Source organism: Salvelinus alpinus, chromosome 8 (assembly GCF_045679555.1).
Source record: "Salvelinus alpinus chromosome 8, SLU_Salpinus.1, whole genome shotgun sequence".
Lineage (NCBI taxonomy): Eukaryota > Metazoa > Chordata > Actinopteri > Salmoniformes > Salmonidae > Salvelinus > Salvelinus alpinus.
The window spans coordinates 46,645,190-46,671,412 of record NC_092093.1 but is presented as its reverse complement, the minus strand read 5'-3'; the positions used below and the strand labels follow the sequence as shown (position 1 = coordinate 46,671,412).

Below are 26,223 nucleotides of genomic sequence, written 5' to 3'. Positions count from 1 at the left end.
CTCCTAATATCTGAATGGGAGGCCAGCGCTACTCCTAATATCTGAATGGGAGGCCCGGGGCTACTCCTAATATCTGAATGGGAGGCCGGGGCTACTCCTAATATCTGAATGGGAGGCCCGGGGCTACTCCTAATATCTGAATGGGAGGCCGGGGCTACTCCTAATATTTGATTTCGAACAGGGAGAATAGTGATTAGGGATGGGTGGTATGCAGACTTTCATATGGTCATACAGTACTCCTCACATTACGGGATTTACAACATACTGGTTGTCTTAGTAGCCAAGGGGACGCTGAAACGCAAAGAAAACGGCCATTGGTACTAGCGAATTTCCATAGGACGCTGCTAGCTAAATATGCTAACAAGACAGGCAATCCCGCTAATAATGTTACACATACAGTTGAAGTCGGAAGTTTACATACACTTAGGTTGGAGTCATTAAAACTTGTTTTTCAACCACTCCACACATTTCTTGTTAACAAACTATAGTTTTGGCAAGTTGGTTAGGACATCTACTTTGTGCATGACACAATTTTTCCAACAATTGTTTACAGGGAGATTATTTCACTTATAATTCACTGTATCACAATTCCAGTGGGTCAAATATTGACTAAGTTGACTGTGCCTCTAAACAGCTTGGAAAATTCCAGAAAATTATGTCATGGCTTTAGAATCTTCTGATAGGCTAATTAATGGACATCATTTGAGTCAATTGGAGGTGTACCTGTGGATGTATTTCAAGGCCTACCTTCAAACTCAGTGCCTCTTTGCTTGACATCATGGGAAAATCTAAAGAAATCAGCCAAGACCTCAGAAAGAAAATTGTAGACCTCAACAAGTCTGGTTCATCCTTGGGAGCAATTTCCAAACGTCTGAAAGTACCACGTTCATCTGTACAAACAATAGTACGCAAGTATAAACACCATGGGCCAACGCAGCCGTCATACCGCTCAGGAAGGAGACACGTTCTGTCTCCTAGAGATGAATGTACTTTGGTGCGAAAAGTGCAAATCAATCCCAGAACAACAGCAAAGGACCTTGTGAAGATGCTGGAGGAAACATGTACAAAAGTATCTATATCCATAGTAAAATTAGTCCTACATCAACATAACCTGAAAGGCCGCTCAGCAAGGAAGAAGCCACTGCTCCAAAACCGCCATATAAAAGCCAGACTACGGTTTGCAACTGCACATGGGGACAAAGATCGTACTTTTTTGAGAAATGTCCTCTGGTCTGATGAAACAAAAATAGAACTGTTTGGCCATAATGACCATCGTTATGTTTGGAGGACAAAGGGGGAAGCTTGCAAGCCGAAGAACACCATCCCAACCGTGAAGCACAGGGGGTGGCAGCATCATGTTGTGGGGAGCTTTGCTGCAGGAGGGACAGGTGCACTTCACAAAATAGATGGCATCATGAGGATGGAAAATGATGTAGATATATTTAAGACCAGTCAGGAAGTTAAAGCTTGGTCGTAAATGGGTCTTCCAAATGGAGAATGACCTCAAGCATACTTCCAAAGTTGTGGCAAAATGGCTTAAGGACAACAAAGTCAAGGTATTGGAGTGGCCATCACAAAGCCCTGACCTCAATCCTATAGAAAATTTGTGGGCAGAACTGAAAAAGTGTGTGCGAGCACTGGGAATGCGAACATCTAACGTTAGCTGGTTAGCTAACAGAAAGCTTTAACTAGCAATACAAACCCATTGTCATAGCTAGCTAAAGTTAGCCAATAGGTTCAATGTTAGCTAGTGAGCTAGCTAACATTAGGCTATAACTAGCAATGCGAAATGGCATTCTGAGAACACATCACTAACGTAACACACAGTTCATACACATAAGTTAATGTTAGTTAGCCAGCCACCTAACCTCAGCTAACGTTAGCTAGCTGACAGCAAGCTTTAACTTGGGCTATTTTGTTTAGACATGTCACGTTAAATTTTAGCTAGCTAATAATAAACTATAATCCCAATCCATAGAGTACCGTTACTAGCTATACAAACCGATTGTCATAGCAACCTAAAGTTAACCAAATAACGTTAGGTTTAATGTTAGTCATCGAACTCCAGCTGGCTAGCTAACAGCTAGCCTTAGCTTGTAATGAAAACAACTTTGACAACATTAGAAACGTATAATATCTGAATCTGTAGCTAGATTCTTACCTGTATACCTGGATGAAAGCTTCACGGCCGACTGCAACCCCTTTCATCAGACTTCCTGTGTTGTTTCAGTTTAGTTTGCACACCTTGTTTGGCCCGTTGTGTTCCACTGATTTCAAAACATGTTAATTTCCAGAGTGAGAGTCAGCATTCCTCATCCAGAAAGTAGTGCAACTATTTCCCACTGACCTTTGTCGATAGCGCCTAATAAATTCAGGGCAGCAATGTTATTGAGAGCAGTAGCAACATATTTGCAGTTCTCCATGGCTAACGTTATATTAACGTTATATCTTTAGAAAAAAACTGCAGTAGAAAGGATTATCTATGCATAACGAGCAGCTCATTTTAGACACAAGATGCCACACCGCAGACCAATCCAAACTCCTCTCTCAGCATGTCCAGCCCACTCATTATCTCAACCAATCATGGCTAGCGGGAAGGTTGCTGCCTTTCTCTGTAGCTAAACCAACTAGGCTCGTAATTTAACAATTTTATTCTATTTACAGACGACATAAGTTTGATATTAAGGTACATGAAAGATCACGTTCGAGAACCCATTTCTGCAAAAAAAAATGAATTTTGATTTAAAAAATATATTTTTTACATTCAAACGGCTCTCCTGTGAGTTCGTGACTTGCAACATATGCCTAGTTTCCTGAAATCGGGTCACATGACCAGTTAAGTTTTATTTTACGGTGGGTGGACCGGAGGTCATCATTGTAATTAGAAGTAAACATGTTAATTCACTGTAAAATGTCAATGTGTTACCAGCTAAATTGCAGTGGTCTGAAAGGATAGGTTCATTCTATCAATTCTGTTTCTATGATTGAAATGACACCGACCCTGAATTCAAGAGCATGTTGTGTCTCAACAGATGGTGTGCCCACAACACAAAAACCTCAGATGTGAATTTGGGTCTAAGCTTCAACAATATGAAACGAAAATCGGAGTTTATGCGTTTAGATATTTGACGATTAACGGTTTAAAAATGTTCATAAAATAGTTTAACACTGTCTGTAAGCTTTTAAATGATATCAAACTCAACCGTTTATCTTTTCCAGGGGATGAAGACATCACTGGACATGTCTAATGATATGGTGGGGTATGCAAGACGGGTCTTTATCTCTTTCAGGTCCAAAAAGTCACACTGACCACTTCTTCTATGGGCAAACATCTTTGGAAAGATTTCATCAAAAGGGATACTGTCAAAAGGTGATTGAATTCAAATGGATTTACCCAGGAGCATCTTTGGAAGCAGATGATGCCATGCCATACAGATGCTTGCTAGGCTAGGTTAGCTAGACTAGGTTAGCTAGGCTAGGTTAGCTGGGCTAGGTTAGCTAGACTAGGTTAGCTGGGCTACATACAACAAGGGAAATGATTGTAAGGAGGGTGAAAGAGAGAAGGAAGCAGACATGTCTCTCACACAGAACCACACCTGTTCTGCTGTTGGGATTGCTCCTTCCTTCCTTCCAGAAATCAGGTTAAAGCTCACGTACTATACACGTGCACACACAAACTGTAGGCCTATTTTCTATGTTCACCCCCTTTCTCTTCCTGTGTTGCTGGTTTTGACTTACCTGACTGAGTAATAGTGAAACGGTTGAGGCCTACTCTCGTTACGTAGAACCATTATCTCCCATGGTGCAGCCTGTTCACAAGTCTCACCACCTTGGAGACATTGTCCTTCACCAAACCATGAAGTATAGCTGAGACAAAAAAAGTATTTTGCATATGTCGGTACATTTGAATACACACCGGTTCCTGTAGATTAAAACCAGTATTTGGTCAACAGTAATCGTCTATACATTATTGTTGATTCCTGCTATGAAAGTATCTGCCCGTCGCTGTCTGTCAGCTGCTGTGTGAGCGAGCCACTCCGTCTCCTCACTGCGCACGGAGGAGGGAGAGATGCACACTGGGAAGCCTACGACTGCTCCTCAAAATTATATTGAGGGAAAATTATAGTTTTCAAAGCAACTACTGTTGTTCTGATTACACAGCTTTCTGTGAGTATATCATTTATTTAATCACCTCTTAAAACCCCCTAGAGTCCATGTCCGCTCCCCCACGGAAATCTAATTAGCATAATAAAGAACTTCGTAAAAACGGTGTTCTCCGTTTTGCTCTACGACCAGCGTCGTCTGAAGTCGGTACAGCTGATCTGATAACGTCTGTCTGATTTGAAATCAAATCCAATTTTATTGGGTCACATAAACATATTTAGCAGATGTTATTAAAGGTGTAGCGTAATGCTTGTCAATTTATAGTCATATGTTATCAATGAGTGTCCAGACGTGTCCACATGCAGCCATAGTGAAACCAGTCAGCCAGAGAGATGAACTAGACACGAGGAAGTGAAAGGGGGGTCAGTTTATGCAATATTGAGACTGGCAAGCACATAAGAGAAGTGACAAGATTGTGGTGAGCTTCTTTTTTCCACCATTGCTCAATTTAATCCTAGAATGTGAACTACCTAATAGACCAAGGTTGTCATTTGACCAGAGGGGTTTTGAAGCACTGATTACCAGAGAGAGAAGTGCACAGTTAGCGTTTTCGGTGAGGTCAGTGGATGTGGAAACTGGAGCCCACTAGCTAACTAAAGCCAGGCTTTCAGACAGACTAGCACAGGGAGTTTAGAGAGCATGAAGATACAGATGAAACAATGGAATAAAACTAAATATCTTATTTGGGACATATGATCTTCAAAACGTAGCCCATTAGATTAGAGATTAGCCACTTTGTAGGGACTGTTTTTGAAACGGTTTCAGTTCTTAATGCTAGCTAGCTTAGCTCGTTAGCTTGCTCCTGGCAACCCTCTAGGCAGAGCGGTGCAGTGCGGTGTGGGGAAGGAGGCAGGGCTTGTGAGTGAGAGACACATGAAGTAAATAAGGCCACGTCACTGCAATGTCAACATCTGCACACTGCCGGATGGTTCTGGAGAGAAAAGGGAAAGTAGGGCTGGGAAGTGGAGTGGAGAGGAGGACTGGGAAGTGGAGTGGAGAGGAGGACTGGGAAGTGGAGTGGAGTGGAGGACTGGGAAGTGGAGTGGAGAGGAGGACTGGGAAGTGGAGTGGAGAGGAGGACTGGGAAGTGGAGTGGAGAGAACTGGGAAGTGGAGAGGAGGACTGGGAAGTGGAGTGGAGAGGAGGACTGGGAAGTGGAGTGGAGAGGAGGACTGGGAAGTGAAGTGGAGAGGAGGACTGGGAAGTGGAGTGGAGAGGAGGACTGGGAGGTGGAGTGGAGAGGAGGACTGGTAAGTGGAGTGGAGAGGAGGACTGGGAAGTGGAGTGGAGAGGAGGACTGGGAAGTGGAGTGGAGAGGAGGACTGGGAAGTGGAGTGGAGAGGAGGACTGGGAAGTGGAGTGGAGAGGAGGACTGGGAAGTGGAGTGGAGAGGAGGACTGGGAAGTGGAGAGGAGAGGAGAGGCGGGCTGGGAAGTGGAGAGGAGGACTGGGAAGTGGAGAGGAGAGGAGAGCTGGGAAGTGGAGAGGAGAGGAGAGCTGGGAAGTGGAAAGGAGGGGAGAGGCGGGCTGGGAAGTGGAAAGGAGGGGAGAGGCGGGCTGGGAAGTGGAAAGGAGGGGAGAGGCGGGCTGGGAAGTGGAGAGGAGAGGAGAGGCGGGCTGGGAAGTGGAGAGGAGGGGAGAGGCGGGCTGGGAAGTGGAGAGGAGAGGCGGGCTGGGAAGTGGAGAGGAGGGGAGAGGCGGGCTGGGAAGTGGAGAGGAGGGGAGAGGCGGGCTGGGAAGTTGAGAGGAGGGGAGAGGCGGGCTGGGAAGTGGAGAGGAGAGGCGCGCTGGGAAGTGGAGAGGAGGAGAGGACTGGGAAGTGGAGAGGAGGGGAGAGCTGGGAAGTGGAGCAAGGGGCCTCTGCCTGGACTGAATAGCAGGGCTGTATCTCAGGGACCAGGCTAGAGCCTGTAGGGTCTTATCGAATTGCTGATTCCAGACACGTTCTTCTCATCTTTGTCCACTACAATATTAAAACTTGTTGCAGAGGACATTCCCCTTGTCAGCTTCTTTTCACTAGACTTTCTCCTCTAACTTCTATGAAAATAACCCCATCTGTCCTCAGGATCAGGGCGTAAGGTAAGCAGCTGGAACCAGTTTCAGCTGGACATAAGCTATACGTTTTATTGAGTTGCTTTCGTCAGACACAAATAACAGGCTTACACAGTTCTCATCACACAAACAGTCAATTAATAGGACAAGGTCCAGTCGGTAAATCAATTTTAATTGCACATACCCAAGACACGTGGCAATTATATCAGACCCGACCCAGATCCAAGACCCTGGGTCTCGACCCCGCTCTGTGCAACTGGGTCCTGGACTTTGACGGGCTGCCCCCAGGTGGTGAGGGTAGGAAACAACATCTTCACCCCGCTGATCCTCAACACTGGGGCCCCACAAGGGTGCATTCTCAGCCCTCTCCTGTACTCCCTGTTCACCCACGACTGCGTGGCCATGCACGCCTCCAACTTAATCATCAAGTTTGCTTGACGACACTACAGTGGTAGGCTTGATTACCAACAACGACGAGACGGCCTACAGGGAGGAGGTGAGGGCCCTCGGAGTGTGGTGTCAGGAAAATAACCTCACACTCAACATCAATAAAACAAAGGAGATGATCGTGTGTAACGGATGTGAAATGGCTAGCTAGTTAGCGGGTACGCGCTACTAGCATTTCAATAGGTTACGTCACTTGCTCTGAGACTTAAGTAGGGTTTCCCCTTGCTCTGCAAGGGCCGCGGCCTTTGTGGAGCGATGGGTAACGACGCTTCGTGGGTGATTGTTGTTGATGTGTGCAGAGGGTCCCTGGTTCGCGCCCGTGTCGGGGCGAGGGGACGCCGTAAAGTTATACTGTTACATTGATGCTGTTGACCCGGATCACTGGTTGCTGCGGAAAAGGAGGAGGTTGAAAGGGGGGTGAGTGTAACGGATGTGAAATGGCTAGCTAGTTAGCGGGTACGCGCTACTAGCATTTCAATCAGTTACGTCACTTGCTCTGAGACTTAAGTAGGGTTTCCCCTTGCTCTGCAAGGGCCGCGGCCTTTGTGGAGCGATGGGTAACGACGCTTCGTGGGTGATTGTTGTTGATGTGTGCAGAGGGTCCCTGGTTCGAGCCCGGGTATGGGCGAGGGGACGTACTAAAGTTATACTGTTACACGTGGACTTCAGGAAACAGCAGAGGGAGCACCCCCAAATCCACATCGATGGGACAGTAGTGGAGAAGGTGTAAAGTTCCTCGGCGTACACATCACGGACAAACTGAAATGGTCCACCCACACAGACAGCGTTGTGAAGAAGACGCAGCAGCGCCTCTTCAACCTCAGGAGGCTGAAGAAATTTGTCTTGTCACCAAAAACTCTCACCAACTTCTACAGATGCACAATCGAGAGCATCCTGTCGGGCTGTATCACCGCCTGGTACGGCAACTGCTCGCCCACAACCGCAAGCCTCTCCAGAGGGTAGTGAGGTCTGCACAACGCATCACCGGGGACAAACTACCTGCCCTCCAGGACACCTACACCACCCGATGTCACAGGAAGGCCATAAAGATCATCAAGGACAACAACCACCCGAGCCACTGCCTGTTCACCCCGCTATCATCCAGAAGGCGAGGTCAGTACAGGTGCATCAAAGCTGGGACCGAGACTGAAAAACAGCTTCTATCTCAAGGCCATCAGACTGTTAAACAGCCACCACTAACATTTAGTGGCCGCTGCCTACATACTGACTCAAATCTCTAGCCACTTTAATAATAGAAAATTTGATGTAATAAATGTATCACTAGTCACTTTAAACAATAACACTTTATATAATGTTTACATAACCTACATTACTCATCTCATATGTATATACTGTACTCTATACCATCTACTGCATCTTGATGTAATGTATCACTAGTCACATTAAACAATGCCACTTTATATAATGTTTACATACCCTACATTACTCATCTCAAATGTATATGTATATACTGTACTCTTTTCTAGTGTGTCTCAGTGTTTGCTCATCCATATACAGTGGCAAGAAAAGTAAAACTAAAATTACCTGGATTTCTGCATACATCACATTTGATCATAGTGTGCTTAAACTAATAGTATTTTTCTTGTCTATATTGAATACATAATTTAAACATTCAGTGTAGGTTGGAAAAAAATATGTGAACGCCCAGGCTAATGACTTCTCCAAAAGCTAATTGGAGTCAGGACTCAGCTAACCTGGAGTCCAATCAATGAGACGAGATTGTAGATGTTGGTTAGAGCTGCTTTGCCTTCTAAAACACACTCACAAAATTTGAGTTTTCTATTCACAAGAAGCATTGCCTGATGTGAACCATGCCTCGAACAAGAGAGACCTCAGAAGACCTAAGATTAAGAATTGTTGACTTGCATAAAGCTGGAAAGGGTTACAAAAGTGTCTCTAAAAGCATTGATGATCATCAGTCCACTGTTAGACAAATTGTCTATAAATGGAGAAAGTTCAGCACTGTTGCTACTCTCCCTAGGAGTGGCTGTCCTGCAAAGATGACTGTAAGAGCACAGCGCAGAACGCTCAATGAGGTTAAGAAGAGCACCTGGATGTCCACAGTGCTTCTGTGGACTGATGACAGACTACAGTTGAGTTGTTTGGAAGGAACACACAACACTATGTGTGGAGAAAAAAAGGCACCAACATCAAAACCCCATCTCAACTGTAAAGTATGGTGGAGGGAGCATCATGGTTTGGGGCTGCTTTGCTGCCTCAGGGCCTGGACAGCTTGTCAACGGAAAAATGTATTCCCAAGTTTATCAATACTTTTTGCCGGAGAATGTAAGGCTATCTGTCCGCCATTTGAAGCTCAACAAAAGTTAGGTAATGCAACAGGACAACAACCCAAAAGACAGAAGTAAATCAACAACAGAATGGCTTGAACAGAAGAAAATAGGCCTTCTGGAGTGGCCCAGTCCTAACCTCAACCCGATTCAGAAGCCTTATGATCTCAAGGGAACGGTTCACACCAGACATCCCAAGAATATTGTGGAACTGAAACAGTTTTTTTAAAGAGGAACGGTCCACAATTCCTCCTGACTGTTGTGCAGGTCTGATCCGCAACTACAGAAAACATTTGGTTGAGGTTGTTGCTGCCCAAGGAGGGTCAACCTGTTATTAAATCCAAGGGTTCACATACTTTGCCAACCTGCACTGTGAATGTTTACACGGTGTGTTCAATAGACATGAAAAATTATAATTGTTTGTGTGTTATTAGTTTAAGCAGACTGTGTCTGTCTATTGTTGTGACTTAAAATGTTATCTGATATTCATCTATGACCAATTTATGCAGAAATCCAGGTAATTCCAAAGGGTTCACAAACGTATTCTTCCCACTGTACTGATATATTCTTAATCCCATTCCTTTAGATTTGTGTGTATTGTTGTGAAATTGTTAGCCATTACTTGTCAGATATTACTCCACTGTTGGAGCTAGAAACATGTTCTATTTAAAAAATTTAAAAAACGTGTGACTTTAAGAGCGAAAACCTGAAGAAAAAATAAATAAATAGGGTAAAACAGAAAACTGATGAAACAAAAACAGAGAAAACTGAATTTGAGGCATTGGGTGGAGGCCTTCTTCTCCAGCTAGAGGATCCCAATGGGCCAGTTGTTGCAAGTCCAGTAAATCTCCAATGGACTGGGCTGACTTCTAGCCTGAAAGGAAATGGCCCTTTATAAATAGCCTAGCTGGCCTCAACACCCCTTTTCCCTAGCGAACTATAGCTTCCCCCCTCCTCCCTCTTGACTCCGGTCCAGTGGGTTACACTGCTGCTGCTGCAGACAAAATGTCTGTCTGCCTCTTCCCCTCCCGGTAGACTTAATTAGAGACTGTGGAGGGGCCTGTCAGTGTGACAATAATTACAGAAACTATACTAGTCACCAGCTGCAACAGGCCCCCTGCCCTGCCTCACACACACATTTCCCCCTGCCTCACACACACACTTCCCCCTCACTCACTCACACACACCCACACACTTCCACCTCCCTCACACACACACCCACACACTTCCAACTCCCTCACACACACACCCACACACTTCCACCTCCCTCACACACACACCCACACACTTCCACCTCCCTCACACACACACCCACACACTTCCACCTCCCTCACACACACACACACATTTCCCCCTCACTCACACACACACACTTCCATCTCCCTCACACACACACACACGTTTTCCAGTGAGGACAGAAAGGGAAATGTTGAAATCAAGATAAGTTAATATTGAGCAGATGCCAGACTGGAGACTACAGACATTGAGTTGCCATCCCACCATGAAAATAACGAACATAGGAAACTGGCTGCAATGAGATAACTGCCTCTCCAGGCCTGTCCTTGGACGCAACGCTCTCTACCGAGTTCCAAACTGCCCTTGGAAGCAACGTCAGCACAAGAACGGTTTCGGGAGCTTCATGAAATGGGTTTCCATGGCCTGGCAGCCAGACACAAGCCTAAGATCACCATGTGCAAAGCCATGAGAGGTGTAAAGCTTGCCGCCATTGGACTCTGGAGCACTGGAAGAGCGTTCTCTGGTGATGAATCATGCTTCACCATCAGACAGTCCGACAGACGAATCTGGGTTTGGCGGATGCCAGGAGAACGCTACCTGCCCCAATGCATAGTGCCAACTGTAAAGTTTGGTGTAGGAGGAATAATGGTCTGGGGCTGTTTTCCATGGTTCGGACCCCTTAGTTCCAGTGAAGGGAATCTTAACGCTACAGCATACAATGACATTCTAGACGATTCTGCACCTCCAACTTTGTAGCAACAGTTTGGGGGAAGGCACTTTCCTGTTTCAGCACAACATTGCCCCTGTGCACAAAGCGAGGTCCATACAGAAATGGTTTGTTGAGATCGGTGTGGTAGAACTTGACTGGCCTGCAGAGCCCCTTCTCCCTAAACCCTCTAAGTTATATCAACTGGGTGGGTGAACCCCTCTTCTCCCTAAACCCTCTAGGTTATATCAGCTGTGTGGGTGAACCCCTTCCCTTCTCCCTAAACCCTCTAGGTTATATCAGCTGTGTGGGTGAACCCCTCCCCTTCTCCCTAAACCCTCTAGGTTATATCAGCTGTGTGGGTGAACCCCTTCCCTTCTCCCTAAACCCTCTAGGTTATATCAGCTGTGTGGGTGAACCCCTCCCCTTCTCCCTAAACCCTCTAGGTTATATCAGCTGTGTGGGTGAACCCCTTCCCTTCTCCCTAAACCCTCTAGGTTATATCAGCTGTGTGGGTGAACCCCTTCCCTTCTCCCTAAACCCTCTAGGTTATATCAGCTGTGTGGGTTAACCCCTTCCCTTCTCCCTAAATCCTCTAGGTTATATCAGATGTGTGGGTGAATCTCGCTGCAGTTTTGCATTTCGCCTCCTGATGATTATGATGACTGACATTGTTAGAATTAAAAAAGACACGGCTTAATCAAGTCATCTCCCTCTCCATCAGTCTCTCGTCTGCAGGTATGTTTTGATGTGAGCCAAGAGTGTGCAAAGCTGTCATCAAGGCAAAGGGTGGCTTCTTTGAAGAATCTCAAATATATTTTGATTTGTTTAACACTTTTTTTGGTTACTACATGATTTCATGTGTTATTTCATAGTTTTGATGTCTTCACTATTATTCTACAATGTAGAAAATAGTAAAAAATAAATAAAAACCCTTGAATGAGTAGGTGTCCAAACTTTTGATTGGTACTGTACAGTCGTGTCCAAAAGTTTTGAGAATGACACAAATATTCATTTCCACAAAGTTTGCTGCTTCAGTGTCTTTAGATATTCTCAGATGTTACTATGGAATACTGAAGTATAATTACAAGCATTTCATAACTATCAAAGGCTTTTATTGACAATTACATGAAGTTGATGCAAAGAGTCAATATTTGCAGTGTTGACCAGACTTTTTCAAGACCTCTGCAATCTGCCCTGGCATGCTGTCAATTAACTTCTGGGCCACATCCTGACTGATGGCAGCCCATTCTTGCATAATCAATGCTTGGAGTTTGTCAGAATGTGTGGGTTGTTGTTTGTCCACCCGCCTCTTGAAGATTGACCACAAGTTCTCAATGGGATTAAGGTCTGGGGAGTTTCCTGGCCATGGAAGGAAGCCGTTGAATTGCGACTCCACTTTGACTCTGTACTGACGTTTTGCCTGTTTTTCCTCCGTAAGGCAATCATTCACGGAATCATGGCTTTCTCAGGATATACTGTCCCCGTCCATACAGCCAGCTGGGTTCTCAGTGCACTGCGCAGACAGGAATAAAGAACTCTGGATATACTGTCCCCGTCCATACAGCCAGCTGGGTTCTCAGTACACTGCCCAGACAGGAATGAAGAACTCTCTGGGAAGAAGAAGGGCGGAGGTGTATGTTTCATGTAGAGGTCGAACGATTTATGATTTTTTTCAACGCCGATACCGATTTATTGGAGTACCAAAAAACATCCGATGCCGATTTAAAAATATATATATATATTATTATTATTTTATTTTTTTTAAATCAAATGTTTTTATATATATATATTTGTAGGTTCTTGCCCTGAGCTCGTCTACTTTATTGTCCAGAGACTGAACATTCGATAGTAATATACTCAGAAGCGGTGGATGGTGTGCACGGAGTCAGACTAGACGTCCAGTCCGAATACCTCTTCTCCACTTGTGGTGTCTTGGAGCAGCCTCTGGAATAAGTTCAATTACCCTGGTGGGTGCGAACAAACGATCCAATTCGGGAAAGTCGTATTCCTGGTCGTAATGCTGGTGAGTTACCACCGCTCTGATATCCAAATGTTCTTTCTGTATGTAATAATACAAAAAACATTCTGGGCTAATAATGTAAGAAATAACACACACAAAAACACTGCAAAGTTGCTTAAGAGCTAGAAGCGGAGCTGCCATGTCTGCTGGCGCCATCTTGCACTCAAGGTTTATACAAATATGTCCATTCAATAGAGAATTACATCAGAACACCAATAGTCCAAACCCCATGTCTCTACCATATATGGTTCAAAAGTTACCGACGATTTACTCTGCTAATTTAGCATGTTTATAGTGAATGGAATGTCATCACAGCCATGATCAACAAGTGTCCCGTGCTGAATGGAACTCTGTGGCGCTGCGTCACGGCAGAACGGCGCTAACTTCAAACGTCAACTGACAAGCTAACTAGTGGCTGCAGGTTCGTGAGTGAAAATATGGACTTTTTGTAAATGAAATCCGCTGAAAACAAAAAATAAAAAAAGGGACTAAAGATATATTTACTTACAAAGCTGACAGACTGAATTTCAATATCCACCCTCTGCGAAGACAATCTGTTCCTGTTTTCATTGTGGATTTCTGAGTCTTTCCCTTTAAATCGCCATAGAAACGGCCCCTCAACATAGATTGATTGCGGTTATAGGCAATGGAAGCCAAGGATCTGGAGGTGAAAATTAGGAAAGTATCAAGTTGATTTTGATTGGTCCAACCAGCAGAAACACTTCCAGATGGTACCACCTCACAACACCAAATATGGAAGAGATAGAACCGGGTGCAGCCCGGTCTAAACTATCAACGTTCACAGCACATTAACGTTCTTATTTGATAGAACCAGGTGCAGCCCGGTCTAAACTATCAACGTTCACAGCACATTAACGTTCTTATTTGATAGAACCAGGTGCAGCCCGGTCTAAAACTAGCAACGTTCACACCACATTAACGTTCTTATTTGATAAAACCAAGTGCAGCCCGGTCTAAACTAGCAACGTTCACACCACATTAACGTTCTTATTTGATAGAACCAGGTGCAGCCCGGTCTAAACTAGCAACGTTCACACCACATTAACGTTCTTATTTGATAAAACCAGGTGCAGCCCGGTCTAAACTAGCAACGTTCACACCACATTAACCCTTTCTGGTGGGATCCATTTTCAATGTTTCCTAAAAGAAAGAAATTCAGCCTGAGACTCATTGGCTTATTTTCTGTGAAGAACATGTAAAAGAACACATTTTCATTGAGTTCACACTGTGCACCCCATTAGACATTTATATTACACATGTGGTGTTGGGGTCCACTGAACCCGAGGGTAATAAAAGTGTGTGTAGGTGTGGTGTAAACAAGTTCAAATGAAACAAAAAGGTTTGCTATGTGCCTTCACTCCATCTTCATCCTCCCTGGTCCTGCTGTTTCAACATAGCCCCAAGAACCTGCCTTCACTCCATCTTCCTCCTCCCTGGTCCTGCTGTTTCAACATAGCCCCAAGAACCTGCCTTCACTCCATCTTCCTCCTCCCAGGTCCTGCTGTTTCTACATAGCCCCAAGAACCTGCCTTCACTCCATCTTCCTCCTCCCTGGTCCTGCTGTTTCAACATAGCCCCAAGAACCTGCCTTCACTCCATCTTCATCCTCCCTGGTCCTGCTGTTTCAACATAGCCCCAAGAACCTGCCTTCACACCATCTTCATCCTCCCTGGTCCTGCTGTTTCAACATAGCCCCAAGAACCTGCCTTCACTCCATCTTCCTCCTCCCTGGTCCTGCTGTTTCTACATAGCCCCAAGAACCTGCCTTCACTCCATCTTCCTCCTCCCTGGTCCTGCTGTTTCTACATAGCCCCAAGAACCTGCCTTCACTCCATCTTCATCCTCCCTGGTCCTGCTGTTTCAACATAGCCCCAAGAACCTGCCTTCACTCCATCTTCCTCCTCCCTGGTCCTGCTGTTTCTACATAGCCCCAAGAACCTGCCTTCACTCCATCTTCCTCCTCCCTGGTCCTGCTGTTTCTACATAGCCCCAAGAACCTGCCTTCACTCCATCTTCCTCCTCCCTGGTCCTGCTGTTTCAACATAGCCCCAAGAACCTGCCTTCACTCCATCTTCATCCTCCCTGGTCCTGCTGTTTCAACATAGCCCCAAGAACCTGCCTTCACTCCATCTTCCTCCTCCCTGGTCCTGCTGTTTCAACATAGCCCCAAGAACCTGCCTTCACTCCATCTTCATCCTCCCTGGTCCTGCTGTTTCAACATAGCCCCAAGAACCTGCCTTCACTCCATCTTCCTCCTCCCTGGTCCTGCTGTTTGTAAGTAGCCCCAAGAACCTGCCTTCACTCCATCTTCCTCCTCCCTGGTCCTGCTGTTTCTACATAGCCCCAAGAACCTGCCTTCACTCCATCTTCCTCCTCCCTGGTCCTGCTGTTTCAACATAGCCCCAAGAACCTGCCTTCACTCCATCTTCCTCCTCCCTGGTCCTGCTGTTTGTAAGTAGCCCCAAGAACCTGCCTTCACTCCATCTCCCTCCTCCCTGGTCCTGCTGTTTCTACATAGCCCCAAGAACCTGCCTTCACTCCATCCTCCTCCTCCCTGGTCCTGCTTTTTCTACATAGCCCCAAGAACCTGCCTTCACTCCATCTTCCTCCTCCCTGGTCCTGCTGTTTCTACATAGCCCCAAGAACCTGCCTGCCTGTCTGTCTGCCCGTCTCCCTGCCTGCCCGTCTCCCTGCCTGTCTGTCTGGCTGCCTGTCTCCCTCCCTGTCTGCCCATCTTCCTGCCTGTCTGCCCGTCTTCCTGCCTGTCTGCCCGTCTCCCTGCCTGTCTGCCCGTCTCCCTGCCTGTCTGCCCGTCTCCCTGCCTGTCTGCCTGCCTGTCTGTCTGTCTGCCCGTCTCCCTGCCTGTGTCTGCCCGTCTTCCTGACTGTCTGCCCGTCTTCCTGACTGTCTGCCCGTCTCCCTGCCTGTCTGTCTGCCCGTCTCCCTGCCTGTCTGTCTGCCCGTCTCCCTGCCTGTCTGCCGCTTTTCTCCTACTCCTTACCCTTTGTAGTGTGTGAAACTACACAATGTCTTTACAATACATTATTCCGATACATTGTAGAAAATAATAAATACATCTGTATTATCCCACACTGAAAGAAATTCTGTATTTTCCCACACCTACCCCATCCAGGTGCAAATTGGGGGAGGGAAAACAAATAAATAGCTTTGCATGTGTGGCTCCTTACCACAATCAATCAGTATGGCAAAAATAATCCCTGCTCAGAGGGCCTTAGAAATCCTCTTTGCAGAGAAACTAGTGTGGAAGGAACGTCTTCCACTTCGGAAGATGAAGAATTTTCTGAATATGAGGATCATGTCTCTGTCAATTCAGAGACTGACCGTGAGTTGGAAGAAGAGGATGAAAATGACCCTCACCCAGCCCCAGGACCAGGACCAGCCCGTCAGCAGCCAGACCCAGGACCAGCCCATCAGCAGCCAGACCCAGAACCAGCCCATCAGCAACCAGCCCGTCAGCAGCCAGCCCCAGGACCAGCCCGTCAGCAACCAGCCCGTCAGCAACCAGCCCCAGGACCAGCCCGTCAGCAGCCAGCCCCAGGACCAGCCCTTCAGCAGCCAGCCCCAGGACCAGCCCATCAGCAACCAGCCCCAGGACCAGCCAATCAGCAGCCAGCCCCAGGACCAGCCAATCAGCAGCCAGCCCCAGGACCAGCCGGTCAGCAGCCAGCCCCAGGACCAGCCAATCAGCAACCAGCCCCAGGACCAGCCCGTCAGCAGCCAGCCCCAGGACCAGCCCCAGGACCAGCCCATCAGCAGCCAGCCCCAGGACCAGCCCGTCAGCAGCCAGCCCCAGGACCAGCCCGTCAGCAGCCAGCCCCAGGACCAGCCCATCAGCAGCCAGCCCCAGGACCAGCCCATCAGCAGCCAGCCCCAGGACCAGCCCGTCAGCAACCAGCCCATCAGCAGCCAGCCCCAGGACCAGCCCGTCAGCAGCCAGCCCAAGGACCAGCCCGTCAGCAGCCAGCAGGAGGAGAAATATTAATGTAAAAAAAATTCAATTGAATGGTCTTCCTGCCCAAGGAATGAGCCAGCCCACATGGCTGCCAATGTGATGAGGATACAACCAAGGTCGACGCGGATGGTGGTTACTCATGTGCAGGACATAAAGTCTTCTTTTGAACTGTTCATCCCAGACACCATCCAGAAAATAATTTTGGACTGCACTAATTTGGAGGGAAGGCGTGTTTTTGGAGACAGATGGAAGGAGATTGACCAAATTAATTTACATGCATACTTTGCGGTTCTTATCCTTGCTGGTGATTTCAGATCCAATGGGGAATCCACAGAATCCCTGTGGGATGCAGAAACTAAGAGAGAACTTTTCAGTGCAACAATGTCTCTGGAAAACTTCCACATTATTTCCAGGATTATTCGCTTCGATAACCGAGACACCAGACCAGCTCGGCGGCAGAGAGACAAGCTAGCTGCAATCAGGTCAGTGTGGGACAAGTGGTTGGACCGCCTTCCCCTGTTTTACAACCCTGGGCCCAACGTTACTGTTGATGAGCAGCTTATGCCATTTAGGGGCCGCTGCCCCTTCAGGCAGTACATAATGTCTAAACCAACAAAATATGGAATCAAGATCTGGGCTGCCTGTGATGCTGCTCCATCATATGCGTGAAACTTGCAAGTGTATACGGGGAAGCCAGATGGAGGGGCCCCTGAGAAGAACCAGGGGATGTGGGTTGTCCTGGATATGACACAGGGACTCTGTGGCCACAACGTCACATGCGATAACTTTTTTACTTTGTACAAGCTGGGACAGGAACTGCTCAAGAGGAAGCTGACGATGGTAGGAACAGTATGTAAAAACAAGCCAGAGCTCCCAGCTCAGCTGATGAATACACTGAACAGGCCTATCAATCAAGTTTGTGTTCACAGCCGACACGTCCCTAGTGCCAAAGAAAGGCAAAAATGTGGTACTCATGAGTAAGCTGCATAGGGATGGGAGAATCTGTGGCCAGGAACATCAACAACCAGAAATCATAATGGATTACAATGACAGAAAAGGAGTGGTGGACAATTTAGACAAGCTGGTGACTGGCTACAGCTGCAATTTGTGATATTCTTCAACATCTTGGACATCTCGGCGTACAAGGCGTTTGTCATCTGGATGGTGTTGAACCCAGATTGGGACAGAGAGAAGCTCCAGAGGAGACGGCTCTTTCTCGAGGAGCTGGGCAGGGCATTGGTAAGACCTCAAATCCAGAGGATACAACATTACCCAAGGACCCCAGCTTCTGCACCCATGGTGAGGAGGATTCAGGAGGAGGATGCTGGGGCCCCGTCCGCCCCGACCCACAGAACCAACAACTCCAATACCGGAAGTAAGCGTGAGTGATGTTGCATGTGTGTGTGTCTGACTCTCCTACCTTGGCCTGATGTAACTATAAATGTGAGTGAGATGTTAGTAAAACTCCTGAACTAAGTGTTTTCATCATTCTAGATTGCAGCCGGTAGCAACAAGAAGCGCTGCAATGTGTGTGGACCCAAGACGGACAGGAAGACACAGTTCACACAAGTGCAAGAAATACATTTGCAACACACACACAGTAAAACTCTGTCCCTCATGTGGTGTGTAGACCGGACTTAATTTGTGTTCAACCGGGCTCATTTATCATTTCCATAAAATACTGTATGTAAATGTTGTCCTTCCAATTTGTTCAGTTCAAAGCAATAAACATCAATGAAAACCTTGTTTCATTTATATATTTTTCTCTACGTTGTACAGCAGTGAGTGACTGCACTACAACATAGCTAACTCCTTTCTTGCTTATTGTGTAGCGGAGGATAACAAAAATTATTGTATGATTATGGATGTGTAGCTAGCTATGCAGGCGATATGTGTATGGACCGTAAAGCCTTTAATCTATTAGTTCAGAACAATGGTTTAGACTGCTTCCACCAGTTAATCATTCATCCCCAAGAAATTGCAGAAAATGACTGTTACACACATATCACTTTTACGTCAATACTATAATATCAATGTTAGCTAGTTATGAACTTCAGCTATCATAGCCGGATGTATTGACTTCAAGACACTCTGAATGGCGTCAATGAAGCCTATGGATTGAATAGAATATAATGTAACTTTATTGTGCCAAGGATGCAGGTCGTATATACGCTGACCAGCATCGCGGAGGACACACAGACCAACGCTCACCTCCCCACAATGACAAACCAACGCGTTGTCCTCCATTCATTTAAAACGTGTCGACATAGATATAGTTTGAGCTGCGCTGAGAAAACTAAAACCATCTGTCCAACACTCCAGGACACTGCTGTACGTGACGTCTCAGACTATGATAAAACATCTATGCACGACTGAAGTGAGTTCGGGAAAAAACTGAAAGTGTGCATATTAGAAATAGTTTCCACATACAGTCTGTATGTATCCGAAATCAGAATCAAATAAAGTTTAACTTCGCAAAAATAACATTGTCACTGTGGCAAAACGTTTATTTTCATTGCCGATTTTCTGCATTTATCAAAAGTCCCATCAGGTAGACTTATTTCAGATGTGTCATGTAAACTTGATTATTAAGGAAATCGTTCTTCTTGCAAAACATATAAAACGTTTTAAAACGAACTATTATATTAATCTGACTATCCACAATCATCCTACTATGTGAGACAATCTCAGCCAGCCAAATGAACACCCAGTTGGCATATCTGCCACCTTGGCAAGACAGCTAGCTAACAGATGGCTAACTAACGTTAGCAATCTAGACAACTAGCTTGCCAAGAAGGCAGTGATAGCTATGTAGTTAGCTCATCAATATGCAATTTTTCAGCATTCACTACATTACAAGGGATGATATTTTATTATCAAGCAGTGCCTCTGTTCCCAAGAGTTGAGGCCAGATGTTCTTTTTGCTAACCTACCAGCTAGCGAAGCTAATCAAGTTGCTGGCATGAACATTGCAGATCCCTCTGGCTCTTACCTGGTTAGCTGATCGGTCGTACCTGTCCTCTCTCGGTTGATGAAATCACCATGTACAGCAAAGATGATTTGAAACGCCCGTGGAGATGGATGGTGGCTAGGACCAAAACCTAGCTAGCTAAGGTAACCTTGCACAACTTGTCTCGCTGACTATAATCATAATACCAACCTAGTTGGAAATAGATAGCTTTCCCGTTTCCAGCATGACAAAGCTCAAGCCACAGAGCTTGCTCTCCGAGTTGCTCCCAGTGTTCACGATACACAATGCTCCCATTGGACAGTGGCAGTGTCAATCAAACCGGTCCACCACAACAGTGGTTGGCTGCCTATCAAATTTTTACCGCATCCCATTGGGTGAGTTCATCTTACAATTCCCGGTGCCCCGGGGAGGCGGAGTTAAAACATTCACTCATTTGGGGCACCGGGCCATGCCATGCAAAACGAACGGTCCTTGCTTTATTTATTTATTTATTTATTTAACCTTTATTTAACCAGGTAGGCAAATTGAGAACACGTTCTCATTTACAATTGCGACCTGGCCAAGATAAAGAAAAGCAGTTCGACACATACAACAACACATAGTTACACATGGAGTAAAACAAACATATAGTCAATAATACAGTGAAAAAAAATAAGTCTATATACAATGTGAGCAAGTGAGGTGAGATAAGGGAGGTGAAGGCAAACAAATATATGTATAAATAAATAAAAATATAAAAGGCCATGGAGGCGAAGTGAGTACAACACAGCAAGTAAAATAAAAACTAAAAAAAAACACTGGAATGGTTGGTTTGCAGTGGAAGAAAGTGCAAAGTAGAGACAGAAATAATGGGGTGCAAAGGAGCAAAATAAATTAATAAATAAATACAGTAGGTAAAGAGGTAGTTGTTTGGGCTAAATTGTAGATGGGTTATGTACAGGTGCAGTAATCTATGAGCTGCTCTGACAGCTGGTGCTTAAAGCTAGTGAGGGAGATAGGTGTTTCCAGTTTCAGAGATTTTTGTAGTTCGTTCCAGTCATTGGCAGCAGAGAACTGGAAGGAGAGGCGTCCAAAGGAAGAATTGGTTTTGGGGGTGACTAGAGAGATATACCTGCTGGAGCGCGTGCTACAGGTAGGTGCTGCTATGGTGACCAGCGAGCTGAGATAAGGGGGGACTTTACCTAGCAGGGTCTTGTAGATGACCTGGAACCAGTGGGTTTGGCGACGAGTATGAAGCGAGGGCCAGCCAACGAGAGTGTACAGGTCGCAGTGGTGGGTAGTATATGGGGCTTTGGTGACAAAACGGATGGCACTGTGATAGACTGCATCCAATTTATTGAGTAGGGTTTTGGAGGCTATTTTGTAAATGACATCACCGAAGTCGAGGATTGGTAGGATGGTCAGTTTTACAAGGGTATGTTTGGCAGCATGAGTAAAGGATGCTTTGTTGCGGAATAGGAAGCCAATTCTAGATTTGACTTTGGATTGGAGATGTTTGATGTGAGTCTGGAAGGAGAGTTTACAGTCTAACCAGACACCTAGGTATTTGTAGTTGTCCACATATTCTAAGTCAGAGCCGTCCAAAGTAGTGATGTTGGACAGGCGGGCAGGAGCAGGCAGCGATCGGTTGAAGAGCATGCATTTGGTTTTACTTGTATTTAAGAGCAGTTGGAGGCCACGGAAGGAGAGTTGTATGGCATTGAAGCTCGCCTGGAGGGTTGTTAACACAGTGTCAAAAGAAGGGCCAGAGGTATACAGAATAGTGTCGTCTGCGTAGAGGTGGATCAGAGAATCACCAGCAGCAAGAGCGACATCATTGATGTAAACAGAGAAGAGAGTCGGTCCAAGAATTGAACCCTGTGGCACCCCCATAGAGACTGCCAGAGGCCCGGACAACAGACCCTCCGATTTGACACACTGAACTCGATCAGAGAAGTAGTTGGTGAACCAGGCGAGGCAATCATTAGAGAAACCAAGGCTGTCGAGTCTGCCAATGAGGATGTGGTGATTGACAGAGTCAAAGGCCTTGGCCAGGTCAATGAATACGGCTGCACAGTATTGTTTCCTATCGATGGCGGTTACGATATCGTTTATGACCTTGAGCGTGGCTGAGGTGCACCCATGACCAGCTCTGAGACCAGATTGCATAGCGGAGAAGGTGTGGTGGGATTCGAAATGGTCGGTAATCTGTTTGTTGACTTGGCTTTCGAAGACCTTAGAAAGGCAGGGTAGGATAGATATAGGTCTGTAGCAGTTAGGGTCAAGGGTGTCCCCCCCTTTGAAGAGGGGGATAACCGCAGCTGCTTTCCAATCTTTGGGGATCTCAGACGACACGAAAGAGAGGTTGAAGAGGCTAGTAATAGGGGTGGCAACAATTTCAGCAGATAGTTTTAGAAAGAAAGGGTCCAGATTATCTAGCCCGGCTGATTTGTAAGGGTCCAGATTTTGCAGCTCATTTAGAACATCAGCTGACTGTATTTGGGAGAAAGAGAAATGGGGAAGGCTTGGGCGAGTAGCAGAGGGGAGGGCAGTGCTGTTGTCCGGGGTAGGGGTAGCCAGGTGGAAAGCATGGCCAGCCGTAGAAAAATGCTTATTGAAATTCTCAATTATAGTGGATTTGTCGGTGGTGACAGTGTTTCCTATCTTCAGAGCGGTTGGAAGCTGGGAGGAGGTGTTCTTATTCTCCATGGACTTTACGGTGTCCCAGAACTTTTTTGAATTTGTGTTGCAGGAAGCAAATTTCTGCTTGAAAAAGCTAGCCTTGGCTGTTCTAACTGCCTGTGTATATTGGTTTCTGGCTTCCCTGAAAAGTTGCATATCACGGGGGCTGTTCGATGCTAATGCAGAACGCCATAGGATGTTTTTCTGTTGGTTAAGGGCAGTCAGGTCAGGAGAGAACCAAGGGCTATATCTGTTCCTGGTTCTAAATTTCTTGAATGGGGCATGCTTATTCAAGATGGTGAGGAAGGCATTTAAAACAAATGACCAGGCATCCTCTACTGACGGGATGAGATCAATATCCTTCCAGGATACCCCGGCCAGGTCGATTAGAAAGGCCTGCTCGCTGAAGTGTTTCAGGGAGCGTTTGACAGTGATGAGTGGAGGTCGTTTGACCGCTGACCCATTACGGATGCAGGCAATGAGGCAGTGATCGCTGAGATCTTGGTTGAAAACAGCAGAGGTGTATTTGGAGGGCAAGTTTGTTAGGATGATATCTATGAGGGTACCCGTGTTTACGGAATTGGGGTGGTACCTGGTAGGTTCATTGATAATTTGTGTGAGATTGAGGGCATCAAGCTTAGATTGTAGGGTGGCTGGGGTGTTGAGCATGTTCAAATTTAGGTCGCCTAGCAGCACTAGCTCTGAAGATAGATGGGGGGCAATCAGTTCACATATGGTGTCCAGAGCACAGCTGGGGGCAGAGGGTGGTCTATAGCAGGCGGCAACGGTGAGAGACTTGTTTTTAGAGAGGTGGATTTTTAAAAGTAGAAGTTCAAATTGTTTGGGAACAGACCTGGATAGTATAACAGAACTCTGCAGGCAGTCTTTGCAGTAGATTGCAACACCGCCCCCTTTGGCCGTTCTATCTTGTCTGAAAATCTTGTAATTGGGGATGAAAATGTCTGAATTTTTGGTGGTCTTTCTAAGCCAGGATTCAGACACGGCTAAAACATCCGGGTTGGCAGAGTGTGCTAAAGCAGTGAACAAAACAAACTTAGGGAGGAGGCTTCTAATGTTAACATGCATGAAGCCAAGGCTATTACGGTTACAGAAGTCATCAAAAGAGAGCGCCTGGGGAATAGGAGTGGAGCCAGGTACTGCAGGGCCTGGATTCACCTCTACATCACCAGAGGAACAGAGGAGGAGTAGGATAAGGGTACGGCTAAAAGCTATGAGAATTGGTCGCCTAGAGCTACTAGAGCAGAGAGTAAAAGGAGGTTTCTGGGGGCGATAAAATAGTTTAAAGGAATAATGTACAGACAAAGGTATGGTAGGATGTGAATACAGTGGAGGTAAACCTAGGTATTGAGTGATGATGAGAGAGATATTGTCTCTAGAAACATCATTGAAACCAGGTGATGTCATTGCATATGTGGGTGGTGGAACTGAGAGGTTGGATATGGTATAGAGAGCAGGGCTAGAATCTCTACAGTGAAATAAGCCAATAAACACTAACCAGAACAGCAATGGACAAGGCATATTTACATTAAGGAGAGGCATGCTAATCGAGTGATCAATAAGGGTCCAGTGAGTAGAGGTTGGTTGGGGTCGTGGCGATCCAGACAGCTGGCCGGGTATATGGCTATCGGTAGCAGCATAGGATGGAGGTCTGTTTGTAGATACCTCGTGCGTTTCCGTCGGTAGGTTAGTGGGGTTCCGTGTAGTGGGGTTCCGTGTGGTAGAGGGGATCAATCCAAATTGGCAAAATAGATATAGTGACCCAAGGAAAAAATAAAATAAATAAATAGTAATAATAATAATAGTTGTCCGATATACTTGTTCAAATAGCAGCCGATAAGACAGCTAACGATTAGCGGGCCTCAGATGAGCGTCCAGGTAACGTCGGGACGGAGGTGCCAGTTGGATAAATCCCTCGGGCAGATAACGTCGGCAGTCAGTCGCGGCAGTCAGTCGTGAAGGCCCGGTGGGGTTCCGTATCTGCAGCAGCAACAAAAGAAACGGGTCCGGATGGTGATGGAACTCCTCAGCTGGCTAGCTCCAGAATGATTTGAGTTTGCTCCGGGGTCGACGTAAGCCAATAGTCACACGGTTTGCAGCTAGCTAGCTGCGAAATCAAGGTGCAAGTGTCCAGAGCCTGCGGCTGGAATCCGGGGAAACTGAGAGAAAAAGAGTCCCGGAATGCTCCGGTCCGAGTCGCGTTGCACAAAAGTGCCGGTAGATTATCGAGCTAAAGGAATAGCTGATGACCACTAAACGTGGGCAGCTGAAACACCAACGCTAGCCAGCAAACCGGCTAATTTCGGGGCAGCTACAGATTAGCTTCTGGCTAGCTATCGGAGTAGCTTCTGGTTAGCTTTCAGGCTAGCTTCTGAATTAGCCCCTGGCTAGCTTCCACGATGGATTTTCAGATTGAGGTAAATAATACTTTTTGTAATTGGTGAAGCGGGTTGCAGGAAAGCTTTTGCAGGAAAGCTTTTGTAGTTGAGTTCTTGGATAATAAAATAGATAAAAGATATGCGAAGAAAGGTGTAAATATATATATATACAGGACACGACAATACGGAACAGAAAAAGACGTCTGAACTGCTAAGCCACCTTGGACGTACGGGATCATTGGGACGTTCCTCCGTTCCCCGTTAGGGTTGACGTATGAAATAGTTATGGTAAGGATTATCCAGGCTGTATCACAACCGGCCGAGCGTCGTCCGGGGTTGGCCGTGTAGGCCGTCGTTGTAAATAAGAACTTGTTCCTAACGGACTTGCCTAGTTAAATAAAAATATAATATGGTTCGGGTTTATGTTAGGGTTGGGACATCCCAATGATCCCAGATAGCCCTAACCCAAAACAAACTCACCCGTTGACATGAAATGTTTGTTTTTCCCATGACACAAATCAAGTTGTCTCTCTGTGTATTTGTATTGCCATAACGTGCTCTCACGTAGAGTATGTCTTACCTGTAATGCTAAATGTAGTACAAACATCTATTAGCCTAGTATTTTCTATTACCATGATTTTCTTCCAGGGAAATAATGATCAAATCTCTGTAATTGGCAGGTTGTCCAACTATTTCAGGGTTAGCCTACTGCTGTAAAAGAGGACATTCTTTGACCACCATGGCATTCTTCAATGGCCACTGCATTGACCAGAATAGACTGGTATGCCTATCCTGCATTGACCAGAATAGACTGGTATGTATATCCTGCATTGACCAGAATAGACTGGTATGCCTATCCTGCATTGACCAGAATAGACTGGTATGCCTATCCTGCATTGACCAGAATAGACTGGTATGTCTATCCTGCATTGACCAGAATAGACTGGTATGCCTATCCTGCATTGACCAGAATAGACTGGTATGCCTATCCTGCATTGACCAGAATAGACTGGTATGCCTATCCTGCATTGACCAGAATAGACTGGTATGTATATCCTGCATTGACCAGAATAGACTGGTATGTCTATCCTGCATTGACCAGAATAGACTGGTATGCATATCCTGCATTGACCAGAATAGACTGGTATGTCTATCCTGCATTGACCAGAATAGACTGGTATGTATATCCTGCATTGACCAGAATAGACTGGTATGCCTATCCTGCATTGACCAGTGTAACCGATGTGAAATGGCTAGCTAGTTA

General features: G+C 46.0%; 2 protein-coding genes across 3 annotated transcripts in view; one reads left to right on the top strand and one right to left on the bottom strand.

The window, feature by feature from the left end:
- Positions 1 to 20,232, bottom strand: part of LOC139583229 (SH2/SH3 adapter protein Nck1-like) — a 112,596-nt gene extending 92,364 nt beyond the window's left edge. The window contains exon 1 of the mRNA XM_071414073.1: positions 19,924 to 20,232. The gene's annotated coding sequence lies outside the window, so the exon portion shown is untranslated. The remainder of the gene's footprint in view (positions 1 to 19,923) is intronic.
- On the top strand, positions 16,240 to 18,672 carry LOC139583230 (uncharacterized). 2 transcript variants are annotated; one of them, XM_071414077.1, is made up of 2 exons: positions 16,240 to 18,306; positions 18,426 to 18,672. In XM_071414077.1, the coding sequence occupies exon 1, from the start codon at positions 16,248 to 16,250 to the stop codon at positions 16,959 to 16,961; it is 714 nt and encodes a 237-aa protein (XP_071270178.1). In that variant the 5' UTR covers positions 16,240 to 16,247; the 3' UTR covers positions 16,962 to 18,306; positions 18,426 to 18,672. The 2 variants fall into 2 exon arrangements, with proteins under 2 accessions (XP_071270178.1, XP_071270177.1); XM_071414076.1 differs by having other exon boundaries at positions 16,240 to 18,312.
- Positions 20,233 to 26,223: the final 5,991 nt, after the last annotated feature.